At 45.0% G+C, this 26821-nt stretch overlaps 1 protein-coding gene across 1 annotated transcript in view; it reads right to left on the bottom strand.

The window, feature by feature from the left end:
• Positions 1 to 26821, bottom strand: part of LOC124613294 (heterogeneous nuclear ribonucleoprotein C-like) — an 820630-nt gene that overhangs the window by 77648 nt on the left and 716161 nt on the right. Inside the window, exon 8 of the mRNA XM_047141989.1 lies at positions 6058 to 6218. Within this exon, the coding sequence (XP_046997945.1) occupies positions 6058 to 6218 (161 nt within the window). The remainder of the gene's footprint in view (positions 1 to 6057; positions 6219 to 26821) is intronic.

Below are 26821 nucleotides of genomic sequence, written 5' to 3'. Positions count from 1 at the left end.
AAGTAACGAGACGGTCAACTGCAGAACGTCGCATTCGAAATCCACACTGTGCAGTCGTTAGTAAATTGCGAGACTCGAACCACGATGCGAGCTGTGCACGAATCATACGTTCCATCACCTTACAAACACAACTGGTGAGAGAAATGGGGCGGTAGCTAGAAGGAAGGTGTTTGTCCTTACCAGGTTTAGGTATGGGTATGACGGTAGCTTCATGCCAACTTCCAGGAAATGTGCCCTCTGCCCAGATGCGGTTTACATATTAAGCAGAAAGTGCTTTCCCCCAAGAGAAAGGTGCTGCAACATCTGAATGTGGACAGTGTCTGGTCCTAGGGCGGAGGATCAGGATGAACTGAGAGACTGAGAGCATGATCGACCTTCCTTATAATAAAGGTGGGATTGTACCATTCACGATTCTGAGAAGAGAAGGGTATCACTGGAATCTCCTCCGCTCATGTCCGATGGAGGAAGGCAGGGTGATAGTGGGAAGAGCTCGAAATTTCCGCAAAATGTCGGCCCATGGTGTTGGAGATAGCAAGAGGGTCCCCGATGACATCAACTGCTACTGTTAGGCCGGAAATTGCCGAATGGATCTTGGTCTCAGGGAGTCGTCGGGGGTTGGCCCACACGACAGAGGAAGGGGTGGAACTGTTAAAAGACATAGTGAATGAAATCCAGCTATCTTTTTTGCTATCCCGAAGAACTCGTCGACACTCTGCACACATCTGTTTATAATGAATGCAGTTTACCATCGTAGGCTGGTGATGAAAAACGTGGAGAGCACGTCTCTGCACGCAAATGGCGTCGTGGCATGCCTCAGTCCACCAAGGGACTGGCACACAGCGTGGTAAAGAGGAAGTGGAGGAATGGAACTTTCTGTAGCAGTACGAATAATGTTTGTGAAACATTCTACTTGGTCATCACAGCTGGGGAAATGTTCGTCGAAGGTTGCCAGGGATGATTAAAGCCCCCAGTCAGCCTTCCGCTGGATTAGAGTCATGATGAGGAAGAAACAAAGGGGTGTCACCTCGGCGGCTGCAGAGTGACAGCCTGTGAAGACTCGCTGCTACAGGGCACAGAAGCAGGAGTATCCTGCTCCATGAGGTCCACAGAAGCATCAGCTTACTTATGCTGTCGGTCTGTGGAATACAATACAGAAAAATGGTTCATTGTGCGCACTGGCGACACGGAAGCAGACCTGGCAAAGCTATCACATGGCAACACCGTCGAAGAGGATCTTCGAGTCAAAAAAGGAAAAGATTTTTGCCTTTGTTGGACTTATTTGATCCTTTCCCGTTAGCAGAGGAAGACTCATGTGTTGTGTGGCTGCAGAGAGAGTTTTCACGGGAATACTCCTCCTTCGCCCCTTGAGGCCAGAGTTTGATGGCTTGTTGCATAGCTGGACGGGGGGGATGGCGATGCTACCTTGACACAGGGCGATTTCACAACATCAGAGCTGAATTTGAGGTTGCATAACTGCGTGGCCATGTCCTTTATGGAGCGAGAGTTAACAAGAATAGAGCTACAAGTCCTAGACGAGAGAACATAGGGTTTGCAACCGGCCAATAACTTGCTAGTGACTGGTATGGCACTTTTTCCTTTACCCGGATCTCCTTGACAGCCCTCTCATCAAGAAATACGGGGCAATCCCAAGAGGAGGCGGCATGGCTGCCATTGCAGTTCGCACAGCAGGGAGGAGGAGGCGGACAATCGGCCTTGTGCGCATCCCTACCACAGGTTACACATTTGGCTGGGTGTCGGGAAGACGTTCTAGCATCTTCGAAACGATGACACTGGTAGCAGAGCATCGATTCGGTATGGACCGTCGGACTGTGATAATTTCAAAGCCTGGTTTGATAGTGGATGGAAGCACCACTCTATCAAAGTGAGAAAAAAAGAGTACAGGGGAGCACTAAGGACGACTCTACATTTTTTATCACCTGATGGACGGCAATGACACACGGATGAGAGAGATAGACTGATTTCAGCCTCGGTCAGACCGTTGAGCAGCCTAGAGTAAATAACACCACGGGAAGAATTAAGCGTTCTATGGGCCTCTACACAAACAGGATAGCCGTGGAGAAGTGAGGTGGAAAGGAGTTTTTGTTCTTGAGAATCAGAAGAAGTCTCCAAAAATAAATAGCCAGTCCGTAAACGAGAGCAGGATTTCACAGAGCCGGCAATGGTATCACCACCTTTCTGAATAATAAACGAAATTACCGTTGCGAAGGAGTGACAATCTTCATTGCATGAAACCACAAGGAACCGTGGTGCAGCTGGAAGGATCTTTGAATCATTAGCCTCATTCTGTTTACGTTTCATAGACGTTAATTGTGAATAGGATTGGCTCACTGCGAGGAAATCCCCCATGATTACCAGCGTCTCCGATGGCGCGCTCCTTCCACGTGAGGGCCCCTTCACAAGGGCGCGCACCCACCATGGATGATTGTTCACACCTCAAGTCACACCTCCTAAACACCTGACAGAGGGATCAATCGGTTATTTGGGAAGGTAGCAGCCCAGGCAATCATCCCTGCCTACGCCTGGCCTGTACCAGGGGGTACGTGCCAAGCCTACCTGTGGCGTGGGTTGGGAATTACACGTTACCCAGTCACCTGTTACGCGTCAGACGAGTGGGCCGGTCGTCAGGAGCGCACAGGGAGGAAGAAGAAAAAGAGGAACCTCAAACGCCGGAGTGGAGGAACGAGAGAAGAAGGGAAAGAAAGGATGGAAAAGCGAGCGAAAAACAGTGGTGAGACTGTTCTTATGCAGCGACAGACAATGTGGAACATTCCCAATAACACCTCAGACATGTTCCCAAAGGGAGGGGAGAAAGAATAGCAAGAGGACAGACATGCAGGACGGAAGGAAAGAGATGATGGAAAGGCTGGGGCCCCGTGGTAGCTAAGCACGAACCCGCCAAAGAGTGCGAGCCCCATTGGGGGGCGGGGGGGGGGGATGTGAATGTGGTTGGCTGGTAACTTACACTGCAAAGGGAAAGCCAGCCATCATAAGAACATAGCAGGAGCTCCTTAGTTACAATTTAGACAGGTTTAACGCAACACATCCGTCGCACTGTCAATGGAAATGGGTGATGTATCTGCACACCACTAGCTGCTGTCCTGCACAGTCAACCTGAACTGCGCCGAAATCATTTCGGACGACGTTCGGCTAATTTTCTAAGTATTTTGGTAAAGTGTATCTGGGGGTCTTTGATGGCTCGTTACAGAGTACCAATGTCATTGTGACTTACTCGGTTTGCACACCAGTTACTTTTGTTTATGTGAAAATATCTTCACACTAGTTAAAAAGGCTGTAATATGCAGTTAACAAACGTACAACATGAGCTCCCAGAGAAAAAAATCCGAGACACAATTATTCTCTAATTAGCTGAAAGCAAATCAGGCCCGAAGAGTAAAGTTGGCATTAGTATTAACAGCAGCAAACACTTTGACTGAATCGAATAAGACTGTTTCCAAATGAGACATACAGCATATACCATCAATGCGCTGTTGTGCAGATATTTTCAGTGCAATGGAGATCCCAATGATAAGATGAGTAAGTAATCAAATGAAATACAATTACTCTCTAACTAGCTATCAAAAACCAAGGTCACTTATGCCAAAATAGTCAGAACCCGCATCTCAACAACCGTTGAAATTTTACAGTGCTGTTCACCCTGTAGGGCGTACACTCACTCATACAGAACCCGCTGTACAACACAGCCCTCGAGGCCTGGAGGGAGCTCCGTTACCATTAGCATGCTGACTTTTAAACCAACCTCCAGTTCCAATCACTCATCTTCTCAATTACGGTTAATTCTGTGCCCCAACTGCGAGATCTTTACATGTAATGGAGCTTTAGTTTGCGATACGGAGGGTGTCGTAGGGAAATGTCTGCTATCGATTTTCTTTGAACTTCTGTGACTACTTGACTGTACAGGATTCTTCATTGTTTCTGACATTACAAAATGTGGAATAAAGTCAAGAGCAAACGGGAGTGAGGAAACAATGTGATTCGTGTCATGTCCTGAACAGGGAAGGCCGATGTGGCAGTTTAAGAGAGCAAGAAACGCGAACCCATGCATTGCGGTAACATGGAGAGAAGAGAGATCTCTCTAATTACACGCACAGAATCGAAATAGAGTTCCTCATTCAAGCGTATTCGATATCGATAGACGAACGGAATTTCGGCAGAGGGCTCTTTGAGCCTCTATTTCCAGTAATGGGTCTGTGGCTCGCAGGACATCAGTGGTTCGGCAGATTGTGCGCAGCTTATCAGGCCGCTGGTCTACGCTGACGGCGCCTACAGTTTGATTTGGGTAATTTGTGACTGACGTTTCAGCGAGTCAGGAGCTAGGGGTAAGCCGCCAGTTACGTACATCCGTAGGAGTAGTTAAATACGCCCCGAAAGATGCAGCGGAGGAGAAAAGCTGCAGGGTTGTACAGATGATGCACAATGTTGGATGATCTCGGTACACGAGAATGAAAACATTACGGAAAGTATGGCATCGGACCAGTAAAAAGGCTGACTTAAGTCTTTTGTGGATTTCACAGATTCTATTACGAAAATTAAGATGTTTACTAGAGGTCACAGCTGCCAAAATTTTACACAGCACGACAAAACGTTCATTTATAGTCGAATTCTTCGCTTTTGTTCAAATACTGATGTTTCATACGTACTTAGCAAGAAACCTGTCCGATATTTTATCATGGGGTTGGTTGCAAAAATTGTATCTGCACAGTGGTTTTGAGACAGTCTGCCAATAACACATGGCGCACAGTGAACGAATTTCGGCACACTCACAACTTTCTAACAACTGTAAAGGCGTCCGTGAGTAATGACATTTTTGTTAGGATGTCAAAACTTAATCTTCCTTCCTTTGAACACTTCTTACGCAATTCCACCAGAAAGACTTTAATGGAGGTAAAAGCCAGGAATATTCACTACCAAGCAAATGAACCACATTTATCTAGCCATAAATCCCTCAATTTTGAGTCGAGATTACATTGGACTGAAGCTGTAAGACGCACTGCCGTGCCATTAGTATGGAAACTTTATTTATTCACGAACGTTGTTAACGGTCTCGCCTCGTGGAATACACCGGATTTCTTCAGATCACCGCAGTTAAGCAAACTGTATGGTATGAACTTGGATGGATAACCGACTGGGTACGCCATGTGGTAATATCAGTTTTCCCCCTGAATTTATGGCTGAGGAGTGGTGGAACGGTGGTGTAAAATTCCTGACCACCAGACTTTGTGGCAATGTCCTGCTTAGATTTGAAACCTCTCTGGCAGTGTCTCATGGTGTGAGGGCACGTGACACTGTTGATGGTCATCTGTCCGTTGGAGGGGAACACTAAGCTCGACAGCTCATTCTAGACGAGTAGGCTACGTGCCAGCACCGGATTTCACCCTCTCCGTTCTGTCATTGTCATCATCATGCAAAACTCATGATACCACAATATACACACACATTACAGTCACCTAAATATATTAAACTCACAGCCCTAAGACTTTGCGAAGGAGAGGTGCCATACTGCGCGAAGGACAGAAACACCTTTCCAATTAGGCGGTTGAACCTGCCCTTTGGGGTTTCACAGCCAGCACACCACACGACTTCACTTGTGTGTTTTCTTCCCACGAATACTCAGCAACACATTTTTTGACAGTGGCAATACTTTTTGCAAAAACATCAAGTAGCAGTGATCCGTTCGATTTGGTCGAATAATGAATAACCCAATCAAATCACCGTCCACGACATCTGCCATAGTACTGGCACCAAAGGTGTGCTGACATCTACAGCAATGTACAGCGTGGAGATCTGTTATCATACCACTCGAGGAAAGTACGTGAGGAACACCAATATCAGTGAAAGATAAAAAATGAGTCAGTTTTGCTTTTAAAGTTAAGACCGATACCAAACTTCTCGGGACATACGTTCCTGCATAAATAGTTACCTACGAAGACATTGTATAACATATGGAAGTCTGTAGTAAGAACCATGAAATACACTGTATAAGTAAGTAAGAGAGGTGTGCTACGCGCTAGTACTCACTGTAGGTCTTGAGCTGCTCCAGCTGCGATGCCGTCGGAGCCCTCGTGGAGGCGGTGGCTGGTGGAGGGATCCTAGACGTGGGGATGGTCACCAGCCGAGGCCGCTTCGGTGGGGGAACCAGCCGCGGCGCTGCAGCCACCAGCGTCGCCGTCGAGTAGTAGCTGGGACAACGCAAGGCAACGCTCCGTCACTACTCTGCTAGTCCAGCCTCTCTCACTCTCTCTCTCTCTCTCTCTCTCTCTCTCTCTCTCTCTCTCTCTCACACACACACACACACACACACACACACACTATCTCCCTTTAAATTATTATCTACCAGGAGACAATACCTTTATCTTCTCGTTTTCGGCAAGCATTCCGAACGTGCACATACAATAACCACTAACCAGCTCGAATGAATTCCCCTATAAATCACTGGCTGGATCTAGTACGAAATGTCTCACAAGGCATTGCATCAACAACACCCTAAGACCAAAGCAGTTCTTGTTTATGGAATGACCACTCGACTCCACAGCTCCACCGCGTTGTGAAACATATAAAAGACTGCTGCAATACGAGAAGTTGAGGGGGGCATTGTTCCTAGACATTAAAAGGGCTTTCGACCATATCTAGCATAACAAACTCAGTAGTGTGGCTGGCACAATACAAGTACAGTATGCTTTGTCGCTAGATTTCCTTACTCCTGTAACGCCATGCACTGTTGCCAAGATTGTCCCCTTCTTACAGGCATGTAGCCCAGTTTGCCTATGTGTAAAATGGTAGGAAATTCAAAATTGCCCAAGGTAGATCTCCTACGATTCACGTTTTAGTATTGTCCTGTTGGTGTGACATTAAAAAATTAAAAATTGATTGATTAATTGGGAGAGTATGGGACCAAACGGCGAGGTCATCAGTCCCGCGATTCCAAAGTACGTTACATAAGAAAGAGGGCCTTTTAAAAGTCGACGGATTCAGTCAGAGGAATCAAATTATAAAACAATGAACGTTAAACACACGCAGTAAAGGCATAAAAGGTGAGACCAAATCTAAAAATTGGAAAAAAAGGAGGGCAGTCATGGGGTCACAGACTGTGAAGACTGCAAAAGGAGTCCCAACCAAAACCAAACCACCTCTGCTCCAAGACTAATGGAGAATCTTATATCTGGAAATAAAAACCACTTCCACAGAGGAAATCGAGGAACAGGTCAACCATCTGCGGATTGTCTGCTAACATTAAATTTAAGGAAGCAGGAAGACTATACTTAGCACGAAGGGTCGTAAGGAGGGGACATGCCACCAATATGTCAGATATTGTCAGTCTGGCGCCGCAAACACATTGTGGGGGTAGTTCGTTACGTAGGAAGAAACGGTGGGTGAGCCGGGTGTGGCCAACGCGTAAACGGCATAAAATAGTGAACTGCTTCCGAGAGGGCCAGAAAGAAGTGCCCCAAACTACTGCAGACTCCTTGATTGCGCGGAGTTTATTACTATGAGCAATAGAGCTCCAGATGGCATTCCACTGTTGGGCAAAGAGAGATTTGACATAGATCCGAGTATCTGCAGCTGGAATCGTGAAAGGAAATGGGCTGTAAGTATCTGCTTCTCTAATCAAACGGTCAGCCAATTCATTCCCTGGGATTCCCACATGACTTGGGACACAGAGAAAGACAACTGAACAGGCAGGGGGTTACGAGAGTAGGATCGATCGATAGCCTGCAAGCTGCTCAGAGTCGAAAACATTATGGAGGGAGGCCTGCCGCACGGGATTAGCAGTGCGGTCTAAGGCGCTGCAGTCATGGACTGTGCAGCTGGTCCCAGCGGAGGTTCGAGTCCTCCCTCGGGCATGGTTGTGTGTGTTTGCCGTTAGGATAATTTACGTTAAGTAGTGTGCAAGCTTAGGGAGTGATGGCCTTAGCAGTTAAGTCCCATAAGATTTCACACACATTTGAACATTTTTGAGGGAGGCCTGAGAAACAAAAAGGATGGCCCTGTGAATGGCTAGAAGCTATGCTGTAAATACATTACATGATCCTAGCAACAAATGGTGCTCAAAGCCGGTAGGAGGCGTAAAAGCGTATCCCACCTTATCACTAATCTTAGAACCATCAGTGATGGTGGCGCCCTGGAACTCTACATGGAAGGCACATACAAGATGCCAGTAAACCATAGGAACAACAGAGACCTTAAGAGCCCGGATGAATCCTAATCCGTGGTCTAGGCACCGTACAAGGGGGGGAGGGGGGGTATGGGAGGACAGACATGGTGTGAAGTCCAGATGGAGATGGAAGTGCAGATGGAGATCCCATTAGAGGGTAATGAGACACAGGCCAACTGGAAATCCCACCCATGGGCGAGTGTTAGGAGGGAGACAACCCTCATTGGCGAAGAGCACTGGGTACACAGGCTGGTCAGGGAATTGGCGGATGGTGACTGCATAAGAAACAAGTAGTTGGCTCTGTCGGATGTGTAGAGGGGGGATCCCTGCTTCTGAGAGCAGACTATCAACAGGACTAGTGCAAAAGGCACCAATAGCCACACTCATCTCACAATGATGGGCAGGGTCAACAAGTTGCAAAGTGGAAGGAGCTGCTGAGCCATAAACCTGGGTACCATAATCGAGTCTGGACAAGACCAGAGCACAGTAAGGATGGAGAAAAGTCGAACAGTCTGCACCCCAAGATGTGTGGGCCAGGAGGTGGAGAGCATTAAGCTTCCGCATTCATGGAGTCTTTAGGTGGCGGATGTGGAGCAGCCATGTCAGCTTGTTATCAAAAATAAGATCCAAGTGTGCTACAACATCGAGGAGCTGGTTGCCTAAATAAAGTTCTGGATCAGGGTGTACTGTGGGTTGACGACAAAAATGCGTAACCCGCGTTTTGGAGTGGGAAACCTGGAGGCCATGGGCAGTGGCCCACGCAAAGGCCCATCAGATGGCGCCTTGGAGCTGGTGCTCAGCAGACACCACCGAGTGGGAGCTGCACCAGATGCAAAAATCTTCAACGTACAACACTGGGGTAACCAGAGGCCCAACAGAGGTTACAAGCCCATTTATGGCAAAGAGGAAAAGTGTGACACTTAGCACAGAGCGCTGTGGGATACCATTCTACTGAATCTGAGGGGTGCTGAGTGAAGTGCCAACTTAAACCCAGAACAGCCGATAAGATAAAAACTCATGGATAAAAATCAGAAAGGGACCATGGAAACTGCAGTCTTGGAGGGTAACTAAAATGTGATGACGCCAAGCCATGTCATATGCCTTATGTAGGTCTGCGAGGACCAATGGATCAGTGCACAGAGCTCCTTGGAGGTTCAGGCCCTGGACAGTTGACTGTCGCTGGTGCCCAGAACGCTGCAGAGCTTTGGCCATACCTGCGATGAAGAGGCATATGTCGCCAGGGAGGAAACATAGCGCTCCCAGTATTCCTTTCTACTCTGCTTAATAAGGTAAAGAGCCTTAGCTCGGAGACACTAAAAAGTGAGGAGGCTGGTCTGGGAGGGGTGTCGCTTAAATCGCCAAAGCGCCCGTTGACGGTCGTGGACAGTGAGTGTGGCGCCCTTGGTCCACCACAGTACCGGCCAATGACGAGGGGGCCTGTTGGATAGGGGGACTGCAGTGCCAGCAGCATGAAGAAGAGCAGCAGAGATCACTTGCACGGCAACATCAATAGAATTCGAGATGGAGGTGTCAAAGCGGACAGCAGACAAGTATAAAGGCCAACTGGCCGAGTGGAATACCCAACATGGGGGCCTGTCTGCCTGGCGGCAGCAGGTGAACTACAGTGTCACTGGAATGTGGTCACTGTCACAAAGGTCACCATGGGATGACCAATGTAAGGAAGCCACAAGAGTAGGGGAGGAATCGTGAGACTGATAGCAGAGAAGGTGCCATGAGTGGCACTGAAGTCGCTAGGAGAATCGTCTTTGAGGATACACAAATCGAAGTCCATGACAAGTTGGTCGATTAGGATACCATGACCTGTTGAAGTGACACTCCCCCACAATGGATGGTGGGCATTGAAATCCCCAAGGAGGAGAATCGGGGGCGTGAGTCCAAGGTAGGCATGACAGAGCCAAGGAAGAGGTCAGGTCACTTTGTCAGTAGTTGCCACAACAAGGATGGGATGACATCCATAAATGTCATACCCAGGTTGTGAGAGGGGAGTAGGTACCTCCGGGAGCACCGGGGGTGCCTTGTTGTGGGATTTATGTTTCTTCTTCTTCGCTTTGAGGTGGAGGAGGGGCAGGATGCAGGAGGAGTACAGTCGTCTGCTAGATCGGCGACTGAAAGAGAGTGGGCAACCTTTGGGCTCACAGATGGTGAGCCTCGTGGCCGAGTGGTGGTGAGAGTCTTCCGGCCTGAGAGATGCCGGGGAGAGGGTTTCTTGGAGAGGGTCCGATCACCGGCAGATGCCTAAGAAGGGGGGCACTTCTTCGGCCGGGGAGGGGGAGCGAATCCCTGACGGGAGGTGGACAGGAGAGTGGGGTGGTGCTGGAGTACGGGAGGAGGAGGAGGAGGAAAGGAAGTAACAGAGGCAAAAGGCGAAGACAGTGACACCAGATGGAGTCTCTAACACTTTTGGCGAGCCTCAGCTTAAGAGAGGCGATCCAGGGACTTGTATTCTTGTATCTCCTTCTCTCTTTTGTAAGCCGAGCAATCCGACGAGCGAGGGGTGTGGCGGTCAGCACAGATGACACACACAGGCGGCGGATCACAACGGCTTCATGGACTGGGTGGCCACAGTCACCGCTCTACAGCGGGAAGACATATGCCCAAAACGCAAGCACCAAAAGCACCGCATGTACAGCTTCACGTCGCATCTGTAGCACATAACCTTGATCTTCTCTGGGAGTGTATCCCCCTCGACAGCCAGAATGAAGGCACCAGTATCGGTGTGGTTAGCTTTGTGACCCTTCTGCACACGTCGAACAAAATGAACGCCACGCCGCTCCAGATTAGCGCGGGTTTCCTTATCAGTTTGCGGGATGAGATCCCTATGAAAAAAGACTCCCTAGACCATATTCAGAGATTGGTGAGGAGTAACAGACACTGGGACGTTGCCAAAACTATCATAGGCACAAAGAGCTGCGGATTGGGTGGCAGAAAAAGCTTTCATCAGCAGGGAGCCTGACTGCATCTTACTAATAGACTCCACCAAACTTGTCCTCGATACTTTCCACGAAAAACAATGGCTTTGTGGCGGTGAAAGTGTCTCCATCCATCCTAGTATAGACGAGGAAATGGGGAAAGAGTTTCAGCCCAAGATGGCGAACCTTGCCCTCCTCCCATGGGGTAGCTAGGCAAGGGAAGGCTGCCAGGTCATACAAGGCAGCATTTTAAGGATCCTTCACCATTTGGAGAGATGGCTGGGTGAGAATGGCCACATTCTTGCAGCTTGATACGCTTCAAGCGCCAGGCATCCGTCCTGATACCACCCACTCCGACCAGCGGCTCTCCCCATGGGCGCCACCCAGCCACAGCAAGGCCCATCTGGCATGGTACCCACTGCCAGGAGTTCTGATGCTCCAAGAAGACAAGCAACCACTCGTTTGCATACAAGGGGAGAATACAGCTCAAAATGGTCTGAGCACATTGGGAGGGGAGGCGACCTGAGGATACGGAACGGTGTCTGTGATGTCAGCACCCAAGACAGATGTTCCCAAAATACGAAAACAGTCTCTATAATGTCAAAATCCAAGTATCTGTTGTTGAAAACATCGATTCAGACTAAACTGCAATATTTATTTACTGAGGCACAAGGCAGAAAAACTACTTGTACAGAATTGTGCAGAAATATTTGCACTATTCAGCACTTTTCATTTTAAAAAGGTTTCCAGCGAATCTGAAAAAAAATGCTGAGTGATAAACCTGACTTATTCAGCAGTTCCTTCCAGTAGTTAAAAAATTTGTTAATTATTCTGTACATAAATTCTCTAAATGGCGTTCTGTAAAGTATATAAAAACTTGTTGCATGACCAAGTAGCTTTGGCTCACATGGTCCTACAGAACCTGATAAATAAGTGTAGAAAAAAATCAACCGAACAAAGAAAAAATATACAATTCATTAAGTACATAAGGTGTATGGATGACCAAAATGGGCAACCTCAAGAGGATCTGGTGCTACCTGAAGTACATTTTAGTTAGGCACTGAGATTGAAATAGCAGGAAGGCAAGCGTTTCATGACTTGTGCTTCTGACAGTCGATGTTTATAGTGACGATTGGCACTCACTAGATTGGAAATTACAACCTAGATCTTCCAATACCAAGGCACCCCATGTAGTTCACATCTCTTGGTCGACAGAGCAGACAGTTTCAAATGATTGAGGCCTATAACGATAGTTTATAGCTTGCACTTTCAACATTTCAATTCTTGCTTTGAATGGCGTCAGCTGCAAGATGTGGTTGCTTTTCATAAAACTACTGGAAATCCTTGAATGGTTGTTCCTTCTCCATGAATTCGATGTCTTCGTTATTCCCAAGTCCTGCAGATCTTTCTTAACTGCTATAAACCATATAGTTTTCTTTCTGTTCTTATCAAAGAAATTGAATTTTGTCAGCCTGTCGTTTCCCATTGTTTTTAAGTGATCATAAAATGTAGGCCCCGCTTTCTTATTTTGTGTAGTATGTTCTCAGTTTGTAATACATCTCCTTCCTAGCTCTCAATTTCCAAATCCCATTTTCAAACTTTGGACACAAAACGCCTCGAATAGATCAACGCAACTGTCATGTTCTAACCGAGAACTGCTGGAGAAGACAGTGTAGTTCACATGTGCTGAGGTTCACCGTCTATAACTTTATCGTGAAGAGGAAATGTGAGAGAACTAACGACTAAGCCAGTCTGACACACTAATAAATTAACAGACGGAACTTTATGATTTTCGAAGCGTGTTGCTCCCACATCTGAAGATATTCCAGTCAGGTATAGCACGTATGTCCATGTACAAGGGGTAATGAAACAGTCAGTAGCTGATCATAAGGACTTCGTTTTCATTCTGAAGCAACTCCCCAGGAGCTGCCGATCATAAGAACGAAAGCTAAACGTCATTTTGATAGGTACAATGCACGATATTATTAGTGCGTGTGATAAACTACTGGGATCCTGGCGATGGCTATTATGTGTGTCCGCTATGACGACAGTGAAATTCAACGGAGCGGTGTTTGATCATTAGTTTCGATTAATGTCAAAATTAACTCGACTGTTTATAAAAACTAAGTGATTTGCCAGGAATTGGATTGTCTCAATGTGTTCTTATAAAAAATCGTGAACAGCTTCACAGTGGTTCTACGATAATGGACAGCATTTACGCCGCTGGATTGCTCGAAGCGCAGACACAAACCGCAACGAAAGTATTTGAGGGAAGTAGCCAGCCGGTTACGCACCATTTCAGTTCATCTTATTATCACAGTTCACTTAAAAATCTATCATCTTCTGACAAGTAGTGGAAACAAATTTCATTTCTGCGTATCAGGGGATTCCCTAAAGACTGAACGTTGTAATAGTATCTAAAGATGATCTGCAACGCTACGTGGTCGACGCGGGTTTGATGCCCCCCCCCCCAATCCGATGACAGCTAAATGTATCCTGCCTAAACTCATTTACATAAGCAGCAGCGAAGTCCTTAAACAATGACATATCGCTTTTAATAAATTTACCATCGAAGCGTCGTTACTGAATTCATTTGGCGTATGCGAAGCACGGCCTCTGGCGGCTGGTTATAAAAATAATGTAATTAATATTTATTTTGTCTGTTACTGCTGTCGTCTTTGGTTCTGTAAAAATGCTTTCACAACAGCGAAAACGCCTGGATATGCAATCAGTAAAACGTACAACACAAAATGCCGAGTAACGCGACTACTCTTAGAGAACGCAAAAAAACTGTGGTATGGTTGCCGTCGCCACGGGAACAGCCGACCATGGCGTCGTTGCGTCGCTCTTCCATTGCACTCAGTGAACCCATACACGAGATGCACATTCACCATCTCTTCATCAGTAAACCTATCTAATGTACTGCTGTTTATCACTGTTAAAGCAGAACGAACTCTGCTGGTAAACGCAATCCTACACAGAACTGAGCTGAACTGAATGCCAACTTCAGGGCAACGAGTGAAGGATGGCAATTACATTTGTTGTCAGCAGGTTCCGAAAGCGAACGGAAACAAGACACACACCGCTTAACGTCGACATGGTCTACTGAGCACTATTTTCAGTGCAATACAGCTACAAAGCTAATTAGGGCAAGAACCAAGTGAACTGCAGTAACTCTGTAACAGTAGGCTGCAGACTGCGGGTTCATTTTATCAGTATACTCAGAAGCTATCCCTGAACAACATTGTTGGTGGAGTTCTGGTTCACTCTGTGTAATAGTCAGATAACTAGCCAGAGTTACGAGCCGTACAGCTTTACTGCTGCGGTGGCATCTGGTAAGAGGTGAGCGTAGAGCGCCACACACCAAGTTCTTAATAGCTAAATTTTGGTTGTGAGAAGTTCTTCCCTTCACGAGGATTCGAAACACATGCCACTGGATCGAGAGTAGAGCACTGTATCCGCCTGGCAGAACCGACTGAGCAGCGAATCACACGCGCTGCAGAAGCAAGGGTCCAGCAGTTTCCTCCCTAGGTGTTTTTTGTGGTTTGGTTAGAAGTGCTCCCTCCTCTTGGCTGGACTTCTTAAGTGTTGAAGGTAAACTGGTAAGAGTCTCTTTACTTACACGAGAGAATGATTCAAGGCTTACTCCTCCTGTTATGGATCTAGGCAGCCGAACACGTTCCCATATTTCAGTATTGACTAATCCCACGTAATTCAGGTCGAAAATAGTGTGACGCAGTCTTCCAACAGTGGTGACGAGTTTGTGCATCAAGGAGCGTATGGCATCCCGGATGGTTTCCATCATCAGTTCGAAATGCAGATTCCGAACTCTCGCCCAGTACCTAACACAAACTACGATTTTGAAGTGTTTGTAACGGCTATTAATTGATGTTGAAAGTGGTCCTCCCAAGAGGAGCATCCACAGAGCACTGCAAGCACGGTAATTGTTCTATAAATCGTGAGCTTCGTGCAACGGTTAAACAGCCGCACGGCTAACCAAGTGGTCTAAAATGTTGTGTATTACTCGTAAGGATCAGATTATTCACGATATTTTTAAATATACTTAACTGCTCACGAAGTTGAGTTTTATGCAACCAGAAAGAAAACTTTCATAACAAATGCGTTTTACATTTTGAATGAAATGCCACGAAATCTCGTTTTCGTTTCTAGTTTAAATTTCAATCCTTTTAGTCTTGTCGTCATAAGGTAACAACTTTTGCCAAGGACGACAATGAGTTTTTTCTTGTCAAGAACTTTTCTATGACCTCACATTGTTTACGATGCAGGAGAATGCCACTCCATCGCCTGTCGTCGAAAGAAGTGTAAGTGGAGAGCCTTTGGGAACTGAAAAGAGATGCCGGGGCGATTTAAACGTCAGGTGGTGGCAGAGGCAGCTAGGCGGCGGGCAGAGGGAGGCGGAGAGTTTGCTCAGCGCTCGATCCGCCGGCGGCCGGAAGTTTGTAATTACTTGTTCCGAAAGCCCCCGGCCCAGACCTATGACACGGCTGCCAGCGGCCTCTCGGCTTATCGCCGCATTTCCTGCAACACTACAAGTATTCTGCTAATTAGACTACTAAGCCCGCACTTAATCGTTATATCGTCGTCACACTACTCTGCAAATACATCTGCTGCTGCTACGAAGTTTTCGACACGGAATTCGTTAGCGCCCACGATCACAGACCCTTCTACGATTTAGGAAGCTATTTTGCAAAGGACATCGTCACGGTCTGTGGCGCAAAAAAGCCGACATTTTGCTATCATAAATGGAATGCGGAGTCCTATATACCAAGCATTTTCTCCATACCAGCTTAATTTCTGATGACCACCATGTATCTTATCTGAATACTTCTTACTAACGGGTCATCCGAAACTGGTGTGTCTTTTTCATAATAAGAATACTGTTTCTTTATTTTTCACTGTCGGATCGTTTTTGTGATAGTCCCTTACACAAAATGCCCCATAATTAATTATGGTGACTTCAGGAGTGCATTGTATTTTCAGTGTACAACTACAAAATTCACTTTTAAATTCCAGTTTAAGGTAAGGAAGTAATGAATCATGAAACACTTATAGCAAGACGATTCCCGGAGCACAGGTTTACAAATTGTAAAGTCAGACGACGACACACAAATAACTGTCCAAAGACTGCAGCAAAGTAAGACGACGACACACAAACAAATGTCCAAAGACAGCAGCAAGAACGACGACATTTCTATGAATGATGTAACTTCATTGCTTATTATGAATATTCGGGAGGACGACGGTTCAATCCTGCGTCCGGCCATCCTGATTTAGGTTTTCCGTGATATCCCTAAATCGCTCCGGGCAAATGCCGGGATGGTTCCTTTCAAAGGGCACGGCCGACTTCCTTCCCCGTGCTTCCCTAATCCGATGAGACCGATGACCTCGCTGTCTGGTCTGCTTCCCCGAAACAACCAACCAACCAACCTTATTATGAAACCATGTGTTGAAAATACGTGTGAGGATAATTTACTTGCTTACCATATATACACTACAGGCCATTAAAATCGCTACACTAAGAAGAAATGCAGATGATAAACGCGTATTCGTTGGACAAATATATCATACTAGAACTAACATGTGATTACATTTTCACGCAATTCGGGTGCATAGATCCTGATAAATCAGTACCCGGAACAAACACCTCTGGCCGTAATAACGGTCTTGATACGCCTGGGCATTGAATCAAACAGAGCTTGGATAGCGTGTACAGGTACAGCAGCCCATGCAGTTTCAACAGGATACCACAATTCATCAAGAGTAGTGACTGGCGTATTGTGACGAACCAGTTGCTCGGCCACCATTGACCAGACGTTTTCAATTGCTGAGAGATCTGGAGAATGTGCTGGACAGGGCAGCAGTCGAACATTTTCTGTATTCAGAAAGGCCCGTACAGGACCTGCAACATGCGGTCGTGCCTTATCCTGCTGAAATGTACGGTTTCGCAGGGATCGAATGAAGGGTAGAGCCACGGGTCTTAAAACACCTCAAATGAAACGTCCATTGTTCAAAGTGCCGTCAATGCGAACAAGAGGTGACCGAGACGTGTAACCAATGACACCCCATACCATCACGACGGGTGATACGCCAGTATGGCGATGACGAATACACGCTTCCAATGTGCGATCACCGCGATGTCGCCGAACACGGATGCGACCATCATGATGCTGTTAACAGAACCTGGATTCATCCGAAGAGATGACGTTTTGCCATTCGTGCACCCAGGTTCGTCGATGAGTACACAATCGCAGGCGCTCCTGTCTGTGATGCAGCGTCAACGGTAACTGCAACCATGGTCTCCGAGCTGATAGTCCACGCTGCTGCAAACGTCGCGAACTATTCGTGCAGATGGTTGTTGTCTTGCAAACCTCCCATCTGTTGACTCAGGGATCGAGGCGTGGCTGCACGATCCGTTACAGCCATGCGGATAAGATGCCTGTCATCTAGACTGCTAGTGATACGAGGCCGTTGGGATCCAGCACGGCGTTCCGAATTATCCTCCTGAACCCACCGATTCCATATTCTGCTAACAGTCATTGGATCTCGACCAACGCGAGCAGCAATGTCGCGATACGATAAACCGCCATCGGGATAGGCAACCATCCGACCTTTATCAAAAGTCGGAAACGTGATGGTACACAGTTCTCCTCCTTACACGAGGCATCACAACAACGTTTCACCAGGCAACGCCGGTCAACTGCTGTTTGTGTATGAGAAATCGGTTGGAAACTTTCCTCATGTCAGCACGTTGTAGATGTCGCCACCGGCGTCAACTTTGTGTGAATGCTCTGAAAAGCTAATGATTTGCATATCACAGCATCTTCTTCCTGTCGGTTAAATTTAGCGTCCGTAGCACGTCGTCTTCGTGGTGTAGCAATTTTAATGGCCAGTAGTGTACATACATATAGGAAACGTGTATTTCATTACGTATGGTCACAAAGAGCTGTGCATAATGAAAGGGTGAATGTTTTACATACACGGCTGTGCACTTCAAGCAGTAAAAATGGCTTTGATGAAACAATCCATTTTTATCATTCACAGATTTATTGATACAATCCCACTATGATATTTCATACGAAATGTCCCAGGAGGAATTGTCAATATTCACGGATATGACAGAACAAAGTTTCGAGGCAACAAAGTCTAGTAAACATAGGCATTAATATGCACACCTGAAGAGCTATGAGCATTACTTCATCTTCGATACTCTAAAAACAGATCTCTTCTACAGAAAGCTCTCCGCTTTATATGGTGTACTCTCTAAAACAACAAAAAATATTAAAGTTAAAGCAGTTACAACCCTCGGTCGCGAAAATTAAGTCTTTTGATGTGCTTTCGGCACTTCTATGAGCACCTTCATCAGAAATTAAAGATTCAAATTGGCCTATAACATACGAACAAGATCACGGGAAAATTTTTTTTTATATAGAAGCGTAGTACTGTCTAACAGTAAAAGAAACAGACAGTACTTACATGTCACGTATAAAACAAATATCAAGCGATAAAGCTATAGTCACAAAATTTTTAAAAATGTGTACATGGAAGGCGAGCCACTATGCGCTGCACATACATGTCAAGCCGCAGGTAGCAACAGACTGAGGCGCCCGCGTTATCAACTGCGGGCAGGTGAACATTACACCAAGAGTGCCATCTAGTAGCCACTACTATAAGTAGGATACTTAACATTTAAAATGTAGACGGATGAATGCTAAGATGAACATTCGTGGCCGAGGGCTGTAATTGCTTTAACTTTTATTTGTAAACGGTCGCTGACCACACAGCCACGTTTAAAATTTCAAAAAATATTAAATAAAAAAGACGCACCACTAAGGAATCGTTCTAACGAGACGTAAATCAGTAGATGCGATGTGCATGTACATACAAAAACTACAATTTCAGAAAAATTGGATGAGTTGTTCAACAGAAAGAACTTCACAAACTGAGCAAGTCAGTGAAACGTTTGTCTACTTCAGGTCCTTATGCAAACAGTTATTTGGCTTGGCATTGATTGACAGGGTTGTTGGATGTCCTTCTGAAGGATGTTATGCTAAATTCTGTCCAATTTGCGCGTTAGATCGCCAAAATGCCAATCTCAATTGGGAAGAGATCGGGCGACCTTGCTGGCCATGGTAGGGTTTGGCAAGTACGAAGACAAGAGCAGAAACTCTCGCCGTGTGCAGATGCGCGTTATCTTGTTGAAATGTAATCACAGGATGGCTTGGCTTGAAGTTCAACAAAACGCGGCGTAGAATATAGTGGACATACCGCTATGCTGTAAGGATGCCGCGAATGGCAACCGAAGGGGTCCTGTGCTTTGAAACTAAAGGCACTCCAGACCATCACTCCTGCTTATTGGGCGCTAAGGCGGGCGGCAGTGATTTTGGTGTCCCACCATTGTCCGGAAAGTCTACGGACACGTTTTGCTCAGCACTGGGGTTCACCGTAGACAGCTCGGCTACAGTGAACGAGATTCCAGGCCGAATGTTCCCGACACAACTTTGAAAACAAAATGGTTTCTTAGAGATGAGGTCTTTCGATGCAACTAAATGAAACATCCTTTCTTTTCTGCCATATACGTTTCGTTCCTTTTTATTTGTGAATCATCTTCAGTGGCCTACAATACATAGTTCTATTTTATATGTAATAGCTGTTATTCTATTATTGTTAGGTAAGAAACAACTGTTTGAGGTGCCTTGTTTCGCAAGGTTAAATTGCTGTCGCGCTCTACTTGCTACTTTGTGATTTCCTTTCTCTTTAGATGTATTTTGATGCTGTGAAGCGGAGTAGCTCATTTAGCTGAAGCATTCCACTAGCTTTCCAGTACTAGATAGATAACTTGAGAAGTTCCCACAATGTCTAGTGACATCGATACCGACACGTTAATTAGTGAAGTTGAAAGAATACCTCACATATGGGATCCACCTCGTTGGAATACAAGAGCCGTGCAATGTGTTTGAAGGCGTGGCAAGAAGTCACTGCAAATAGAATACTCGGCTCTGAAGGTCTGAACGAGGCAAGTCGCAAAATGCGGTAAGATAACGCAATTTTCCTCGTATAAGTATTTCTACGCGAAATACAAAGCATCATAATTAAAGAATTACATTCAGGAGTTCAGTTTCTGCAAGCACAATGGATAATTATGTAGAAAAATTGTACAGGTCCGGAAATTTCTATTTTTGAGATATGTGGCCTGTGTTCAGTGAATTTTTGATTCCTTCCAGGACACAGCTCCTGCAGCAACTAAATATTCCGCAAACTTATCTTGTACAGTATTATCCGATCTAGTGACAGGTGCAGTTTCTGTCACGTCTTCGAAACCGGTCTTTAAACATGGCTCCGTCTCCCACTCAAACAAAATTTTGGAACATGCAACTCGTTCTCACAATAGATACTGTTACATCAAAACTGACAATCAGCGGTCGGTGAAAAACCCTCCACTTGAGACTTAACATTCAGAAAGTGCATTAATAAACCTCCGGGCTACAGTAAGTCGGTAATAAGAAACCAGCATTTTGTGAGGCATGTTTTTTGGAGCATGCGGCAACACATGTTGCCTCAATGCGAAGCCTTCATGTCCCACAAGAATATGTGGCATTTCAGAGTGGTGTGTACCTGAGAAGGGCTTTAGTAGGTTCAACACTAGTGCACCTTGTTTCATTTTCTCCCAAAACACGCAGTTTTTAATGGTATCTGAATCACAGTTCCTTCTATATCCTTCGACATCACTTAACCTGAAACAATAATTGGTCTCAGATGGCCATGAGAACAATGGAGAAATAATTCTTGTTACTGAAGAACAGTGACAAACATTTGATAGGTTTTACTAGACGGATATGTTTTCCATCAAGGGCTCCGAAGCTATGAGAAAAATTGGCGACATTTAGGAAACCATTCCTAATTTCATTCCACTTGTCTATTGAGGGCTCTGGCATGCATTCTTCTATAAACTTGATGCAAATAGTGGCACACACTTGCCTCGTAATCTATCCAATTGCTGATGCACCCATTAAACAAGAGTAACGCAGATTCGTAAATACAGGGTGTACATAAGATACGGGATCGCATTGAATTATTTATTGCACAAGAACCAAAAATTGTACAGATGTCATACACACGTCATTTTGAAGAGAAACCCTGCAAGTTGTTTTTCTTCTTCTTTTTTCTTTTCATGTATACCGCCACAGTGTAGTTTGGTAATCTGCCGATAGTCAGCGCTAGTACCACACATGGCGGGCGAGTTCATGTGTGGAATTCGACAAAGACAAGTGTACTACAGCTGTTCAGCCGACGTTTAGAACCAAGTACGGTAAGAAGCCACCAACATGGAAGGCCATTTACCACTGGCATAACAAATTCGTTACGACAGGTTGCTTGTGCCCGACAAAGAGAAGCGGACGTCCCAGTGTGACTGAAGTGAATGTGCAGCGCGTACGAGAGACATTCATAAGGAGTTCAAAGAAATCGGTGCGTCGTGCATTCCGTAAATTCAAAAATGTTCAAATGTGTGTGAAATATTATGGGACTTAACTGCTAAGGTCATCCGTCTCTAAGCTTACACACTACTTAACCTAAATTATCCTAAGGACAAACACACACACCCATGTCCGAGGGAGGACTCGAACCTCCGCCGGGACCAGCAGCACAGTTCCGTAAACTCGAAATGGCTCTAATGACAGTGTGGAAAATCCTGCGACAGAAGCTGGCTGTGAAACCATTCAAATTGGAGCTAGTGCAGAAACTCAATGACGACAACAAAGACAAGCGTTTGAGTTTTGTTCGTAGGTGCAACAACTGAATGAGGATGGGAATGGCATTTTTGATCGCTTAAATTTTAGCGACGAAGCCACTTTTCACACTATTCGGAAAATGAACAGGCGCAATTGTTAAATCTGGGGTACAAAGCATCTACACGAATGCATTGAATTTAAGCATGATTCCCCAATGGTAAATGTTTATTGCGCCTTGTCACGTCGAAAACTCTACGAGCCATTCTCCTTCGCCGAGAGCACTGTCACCGGATATTCCTACAATGGCTGATGCCTCAAACGCAATCGGACTCTCCGTTCATCTTTCAGCAGGATGAGGCTGCACCCATTTTCATCGTGAAGTTCGTGCGTATCTGAACACGGAGCTGCCGCATCGATGGATCGGCCGTGCTACAGAAGGGAACAGCTGTTTCATGAAATGGCCTCCACGATCACCAGATCTCAATGCGTGTGACTCTTTTCTGTGGGGTCACCTTAAAGATCTGGTGTATGTACCGCCTCTACCACGTGATGTAGCAGTGCTCCGAGAGAGAATACGGAAGCAACTGCCACAGTCGACGATGCTATGCTGGAACGGGTATGGCAAGAATTCGATTATCGTATTGACGTCTGCCGGGTCACTCATGGTTCGCATATCGAATGTTTGTAAAAAAATTTCAGAGTTTCTCTTCAAAATACAATATGGATAACATCTGCACAATGTTTAGCTCTTGCGTAATAAACCGTTGAAAATGTTCCCGGACTTTATGTACAACATGTATGTCTACGCTTCCAAGATAGCTCTAACTTGTAATGCATATATTTGATACTTATGTACGTTCACAGAGAAAAATAGAGTTAATTTTAGATGTTGAGTCGGCTAAGCTGACATAAAACCTTAGATGTAAACCCCCTTAAGATAAGAGATGTACGTGGCCTTGCTAATAAACGACTTATCGGCTTTGTACTTGTTATTTTAGTTGCTAAGGAGCAGACGATACGGAAAACTGCACAGGATGCCTTTCAACTACATTTTCTTGATCGACTTCCTGAAGCACCAACAGAGTGTGACTTTTGACTCAAAATCAGTCATGCAAGATAACGATTATAACAACGATGCACTCGCAGAAAAAAAGTCGAGACGAAACCTGTGAAGAACAAATCGATTATGTCCGACCGAATGTGAACACCGAAAGAAGTGTACCAACTACCGGTATTTCAACTGTTTATGTCGAATAAGCTAACTAATCAGGCTAACTGAAACATACAGCCCCCCGTCCCACTCCGGCTCCATCTCTCGCTATCCACTGACCTCTTTCACGTACACTCCACTTTCAGTATTCCAACAGCATGGTAACCGCTCTGTGCTGTATCACGAGCATTCGTCCGTTCAGACGCAAGTTGTAACTCTACTACCCAATCAACGTCGACTTCATTTTGGGAGACGTTATAATTATTATAGGAATTCAGTTGCAAGACAAGTATCAAATAGCATACTACCATATATAATACATAGTTGTAGCATAGCTTAGAATCATTAAATATATTATTTAAATTAATCGTCTTCCTTACACTTATTCAAAATCTTACGTTATGGTTACTGCTACTCGTTCTATCGGACTAACAGCTATCCTTCCGAAATTTTCACGTGTCAGTATGTCTTGCATTTATCGACAAGCTCGTCAAAGGAACGAATTGCCAAACGAAAATTTGTATAAAATTTATCTTGGTTGTTGTGCAAATCTGAATACAATGTAACGAACACTCCTTTCGACAGCTTTGTTCCACCACAAGAGGCATCCAAAACGACCTTCTCTCGCATGTGGAATTTCTCTTTTTGTATATCACATAGGCTGAAATGACTTAATTCCGCGAGTTCATCTCCATACATGGGATCAAACAGAACGATATGTAAGAGCACAGATCACGAGCACGGTGAACAAAGTCCGCATTCGCTCAGGTGTACAGAATCTCGCGCATCCGCCAGTGTAAACCATCGACGCGGGTGCGCGGAACGCGGATCATCGGCGTTAAGTGTGCAGCAGGGCTTACAGTCTTAGAAATCATTTTCTGACATTCCCTCTGATCTCATGATTCTGGAAGGCACAATGGATCAACACAAATACGCATCTATCGTTGGGTACCATGTCCACCTGTACATGTAGTTTACATTTTATTTATTTATTTTTATTTACACGTCAAGTTCCGTACGACCAAACTGAGGAGCAAATCTCTAAGGTCATGGAACATTTCAGTACATGAAATTACAGCATAAAAGAAGAGATAAAAATAAAATCTTTATGAACCAGAAAAAAGTCAATCCATGAGTTTAAGTAAACGCAATCAACAATACAACAAGAAATCAGCTTACTTTTTCAGGGAACTCCTCAACAGAATGGAAGGAGTGATCCATGACGAAACTCTTCAGTTTCGATTTGAAAGCGCTTGGATTACTGCTAAGACTTTTGAATCGAGGGGTAGCTTATTAAAAATGGATGCAGCAGTATACTGCACACCTTTGTGCACAAGAGTTGTGGAAGTCCGATCCAAATACAGGTTTGACTTCCGCTGGGTATTAACAGAGTGAAAGCTGCTTATTCTTGGGAGTAAGAGAGAGAGAGGGGGGGGGGGGGGCAATGTCAAAATACCCAGATTCCTGAACAGAGGTCGACAAGAGGTTCGTGAACTTAACACCACTTATTGTCCGAACCGCCTCTTTCTGATTCAAAAATATCCTTTTAGAATGGGAAGAGTTAACCCAAAATATAATACCATGCGACATAAGCGAATGAAAATAAGTAAAGTAGACTAATTTTTGTGTCGAACGATAACTCACTTCAGATACCGTTCGAATACAAAAAAATGGCAACATTAAGTCATTGAACAAGATCCTGAATGTGGGGTTTTCAAGACAATTTACCATCTATCTGAACACCTTGCAATTTGAACTGTTCAGTTTCACTAATCATATGGCCATTCTGTGAAATTAAAACGTCAGGTTTTATTGAATTGTGTGTTACAAACTGCAAAAACTGAGTCTTATTGTGATTTAGCGTTAGTTTACTTTCTACAAGCCATGAACTTAGGTCATGAGCTGCACTATTTGAAACCAAGCCAATGTTGTGCACCTCCTTTATTACCAAGCTAGTGTCATCAGCAAACAGAAATATTTTAGAGTTACCCGAAATAGTAGAGGTCATATCATTTATATAAATAAGGGACAGGAGTGGCCCAACAATGATCCCTGGGGCACCCCCCACTTGACTGTTCCCCTCTCAGACTCCACATCACAGCCATTCTCAACATTGTGAATAATGACATTTTGTTGTCTGTTGCTAACGTAAGAGGTGAACCGATTGTGAGCTACTCCCCATATTCCGTATGGTCTAACTTCTGGAGCACTGTTTTGTGATCAACTCAATGAAAAAAAATATGCCTAGCGTTCGAAACATTTTGTTTAACCCATCCAGCACCTCACAGAGAAAAGACAATATAGCATTTTCAGTTGTTAAACGACATGAAGTCTCTTTTTCCTCGGAACGACAGCATCTACCAGTAGGAAAGGGCAACGTTTCACATAGCTCGCAGGGTGCATGTGTGGTTCGAAAAGCATCAGTTTACCGCACTCCTTTGGCCACCGAAATCCTCGGATGTCCACACCATCGAGAATCTGGGACAACCAGTATCGGGCTGTTTGCGCCATAGATCCTCAACGGAGAAACGTAGCGTATCTGTCCACGGCACTGACTTCACCATGGCTCCACATCCCCATAGGTACGTTTCAGAACCTCACTGACACTCTTCCTACATGTTTCGCCTCGGTCCGCGCTGTAAACGATGTTTAGTATCCCTTTGATTTCTTTACGCAAGTCAGAAATTAAAAAAAGAGAAATTTAAGGTTTACGACGTCATAGTAATGAAACAGAATCATGGATTAGACAAGGATATGAAGGAAATCGGCGGAGTTCTTGTTAAGTGATCTACAGAAACCACGAAAATCCAGAACCTGTATGGCTCCAAAGGAACTGGAAGTCTGTGCTTTGATCACTGCGCCATGTTACTCGATGTGCGATACACTCAGCTTACGTCTTTTAATTTTTTTTATTTTCTTTTTCATTTCATTTTATTTTATTTTATTTATTTATTTATTTTTAAAGAAAAAGGTAGACATCAATCTTAACGGTACAGACCGATATTCTTGCCTCCAATTACTTTAGGTTGAGCGTAGAACAGGAAATAGTGCGCAGCCTTTGGCCGAAATGTTGAATGCTGAACCTACACCTGAAAATTATCGATAAATTTTAAGAACAACAGAATGAAAACCGTAACGAACTGCCGAAGTCTGCGACCGACCACTCTCCAACCTTCTAACGGTTCGCCATAGTATTTTATCTGGTCGCGATGCCATTTGAACTGCACACTTCTACGACTAACAGCAGCCACCATCGTTCTACTCTCAAATTGAAACTGTTTGCTACATAAGATGACGTTCTTTTCGAGGAACATTACGAAGGAAACTTGGACAACCGGCTTTTGAGGCTGACTGAGGAACGATTCTACTTTCACCAATGCACCTTACTTGTTAAGATCCACGAAGATAAGAAGTTAGAATTTAGGACTCGTACGGAGCGTTTTAGACAGTCATTTTTCCATCGCTTTATTAGCGAGGGGAACAGGAAAGGAAATTACTAGTATTGCTAGAAGGTATCGTCCGCCACGCACCATACCGCGCTTTGCGGAGTATGTACGTAGATGTGGAAATCCTTAGGGGTTTTATCTATGATAGGTAGGTGAATATGATCCAGGAACAAACATCAAATGGACATACTTTAACTGAAGGATAAAACAGGTGGAGAACTTCAGGAGAATTGTTGTTCAACGTCGTACAAAAGGAAAGTTGCTCGACGATTTGGAAACTGTAGATGGGGCTGTGA

Source organism: Schistocerca americana, chromosome 4 (genome assembly GCF_021461395.2).
Source record: "Schistocerca americana isolate TAMUIC-IGC-003095 chromosome 4, iqSchAmer2.1, whole genome shotgun sequence".
NCBI classification, from domain to species: domain Eukaryota; kingdom Metazoa; phylum Arthropoda; class Insecta; order Orthoptera; family Acrididae; genus Schistocerca; species Schistocerca americana.
This window is presented reverse-complemented; position numbering and strand designations above follow the sequence as displayed.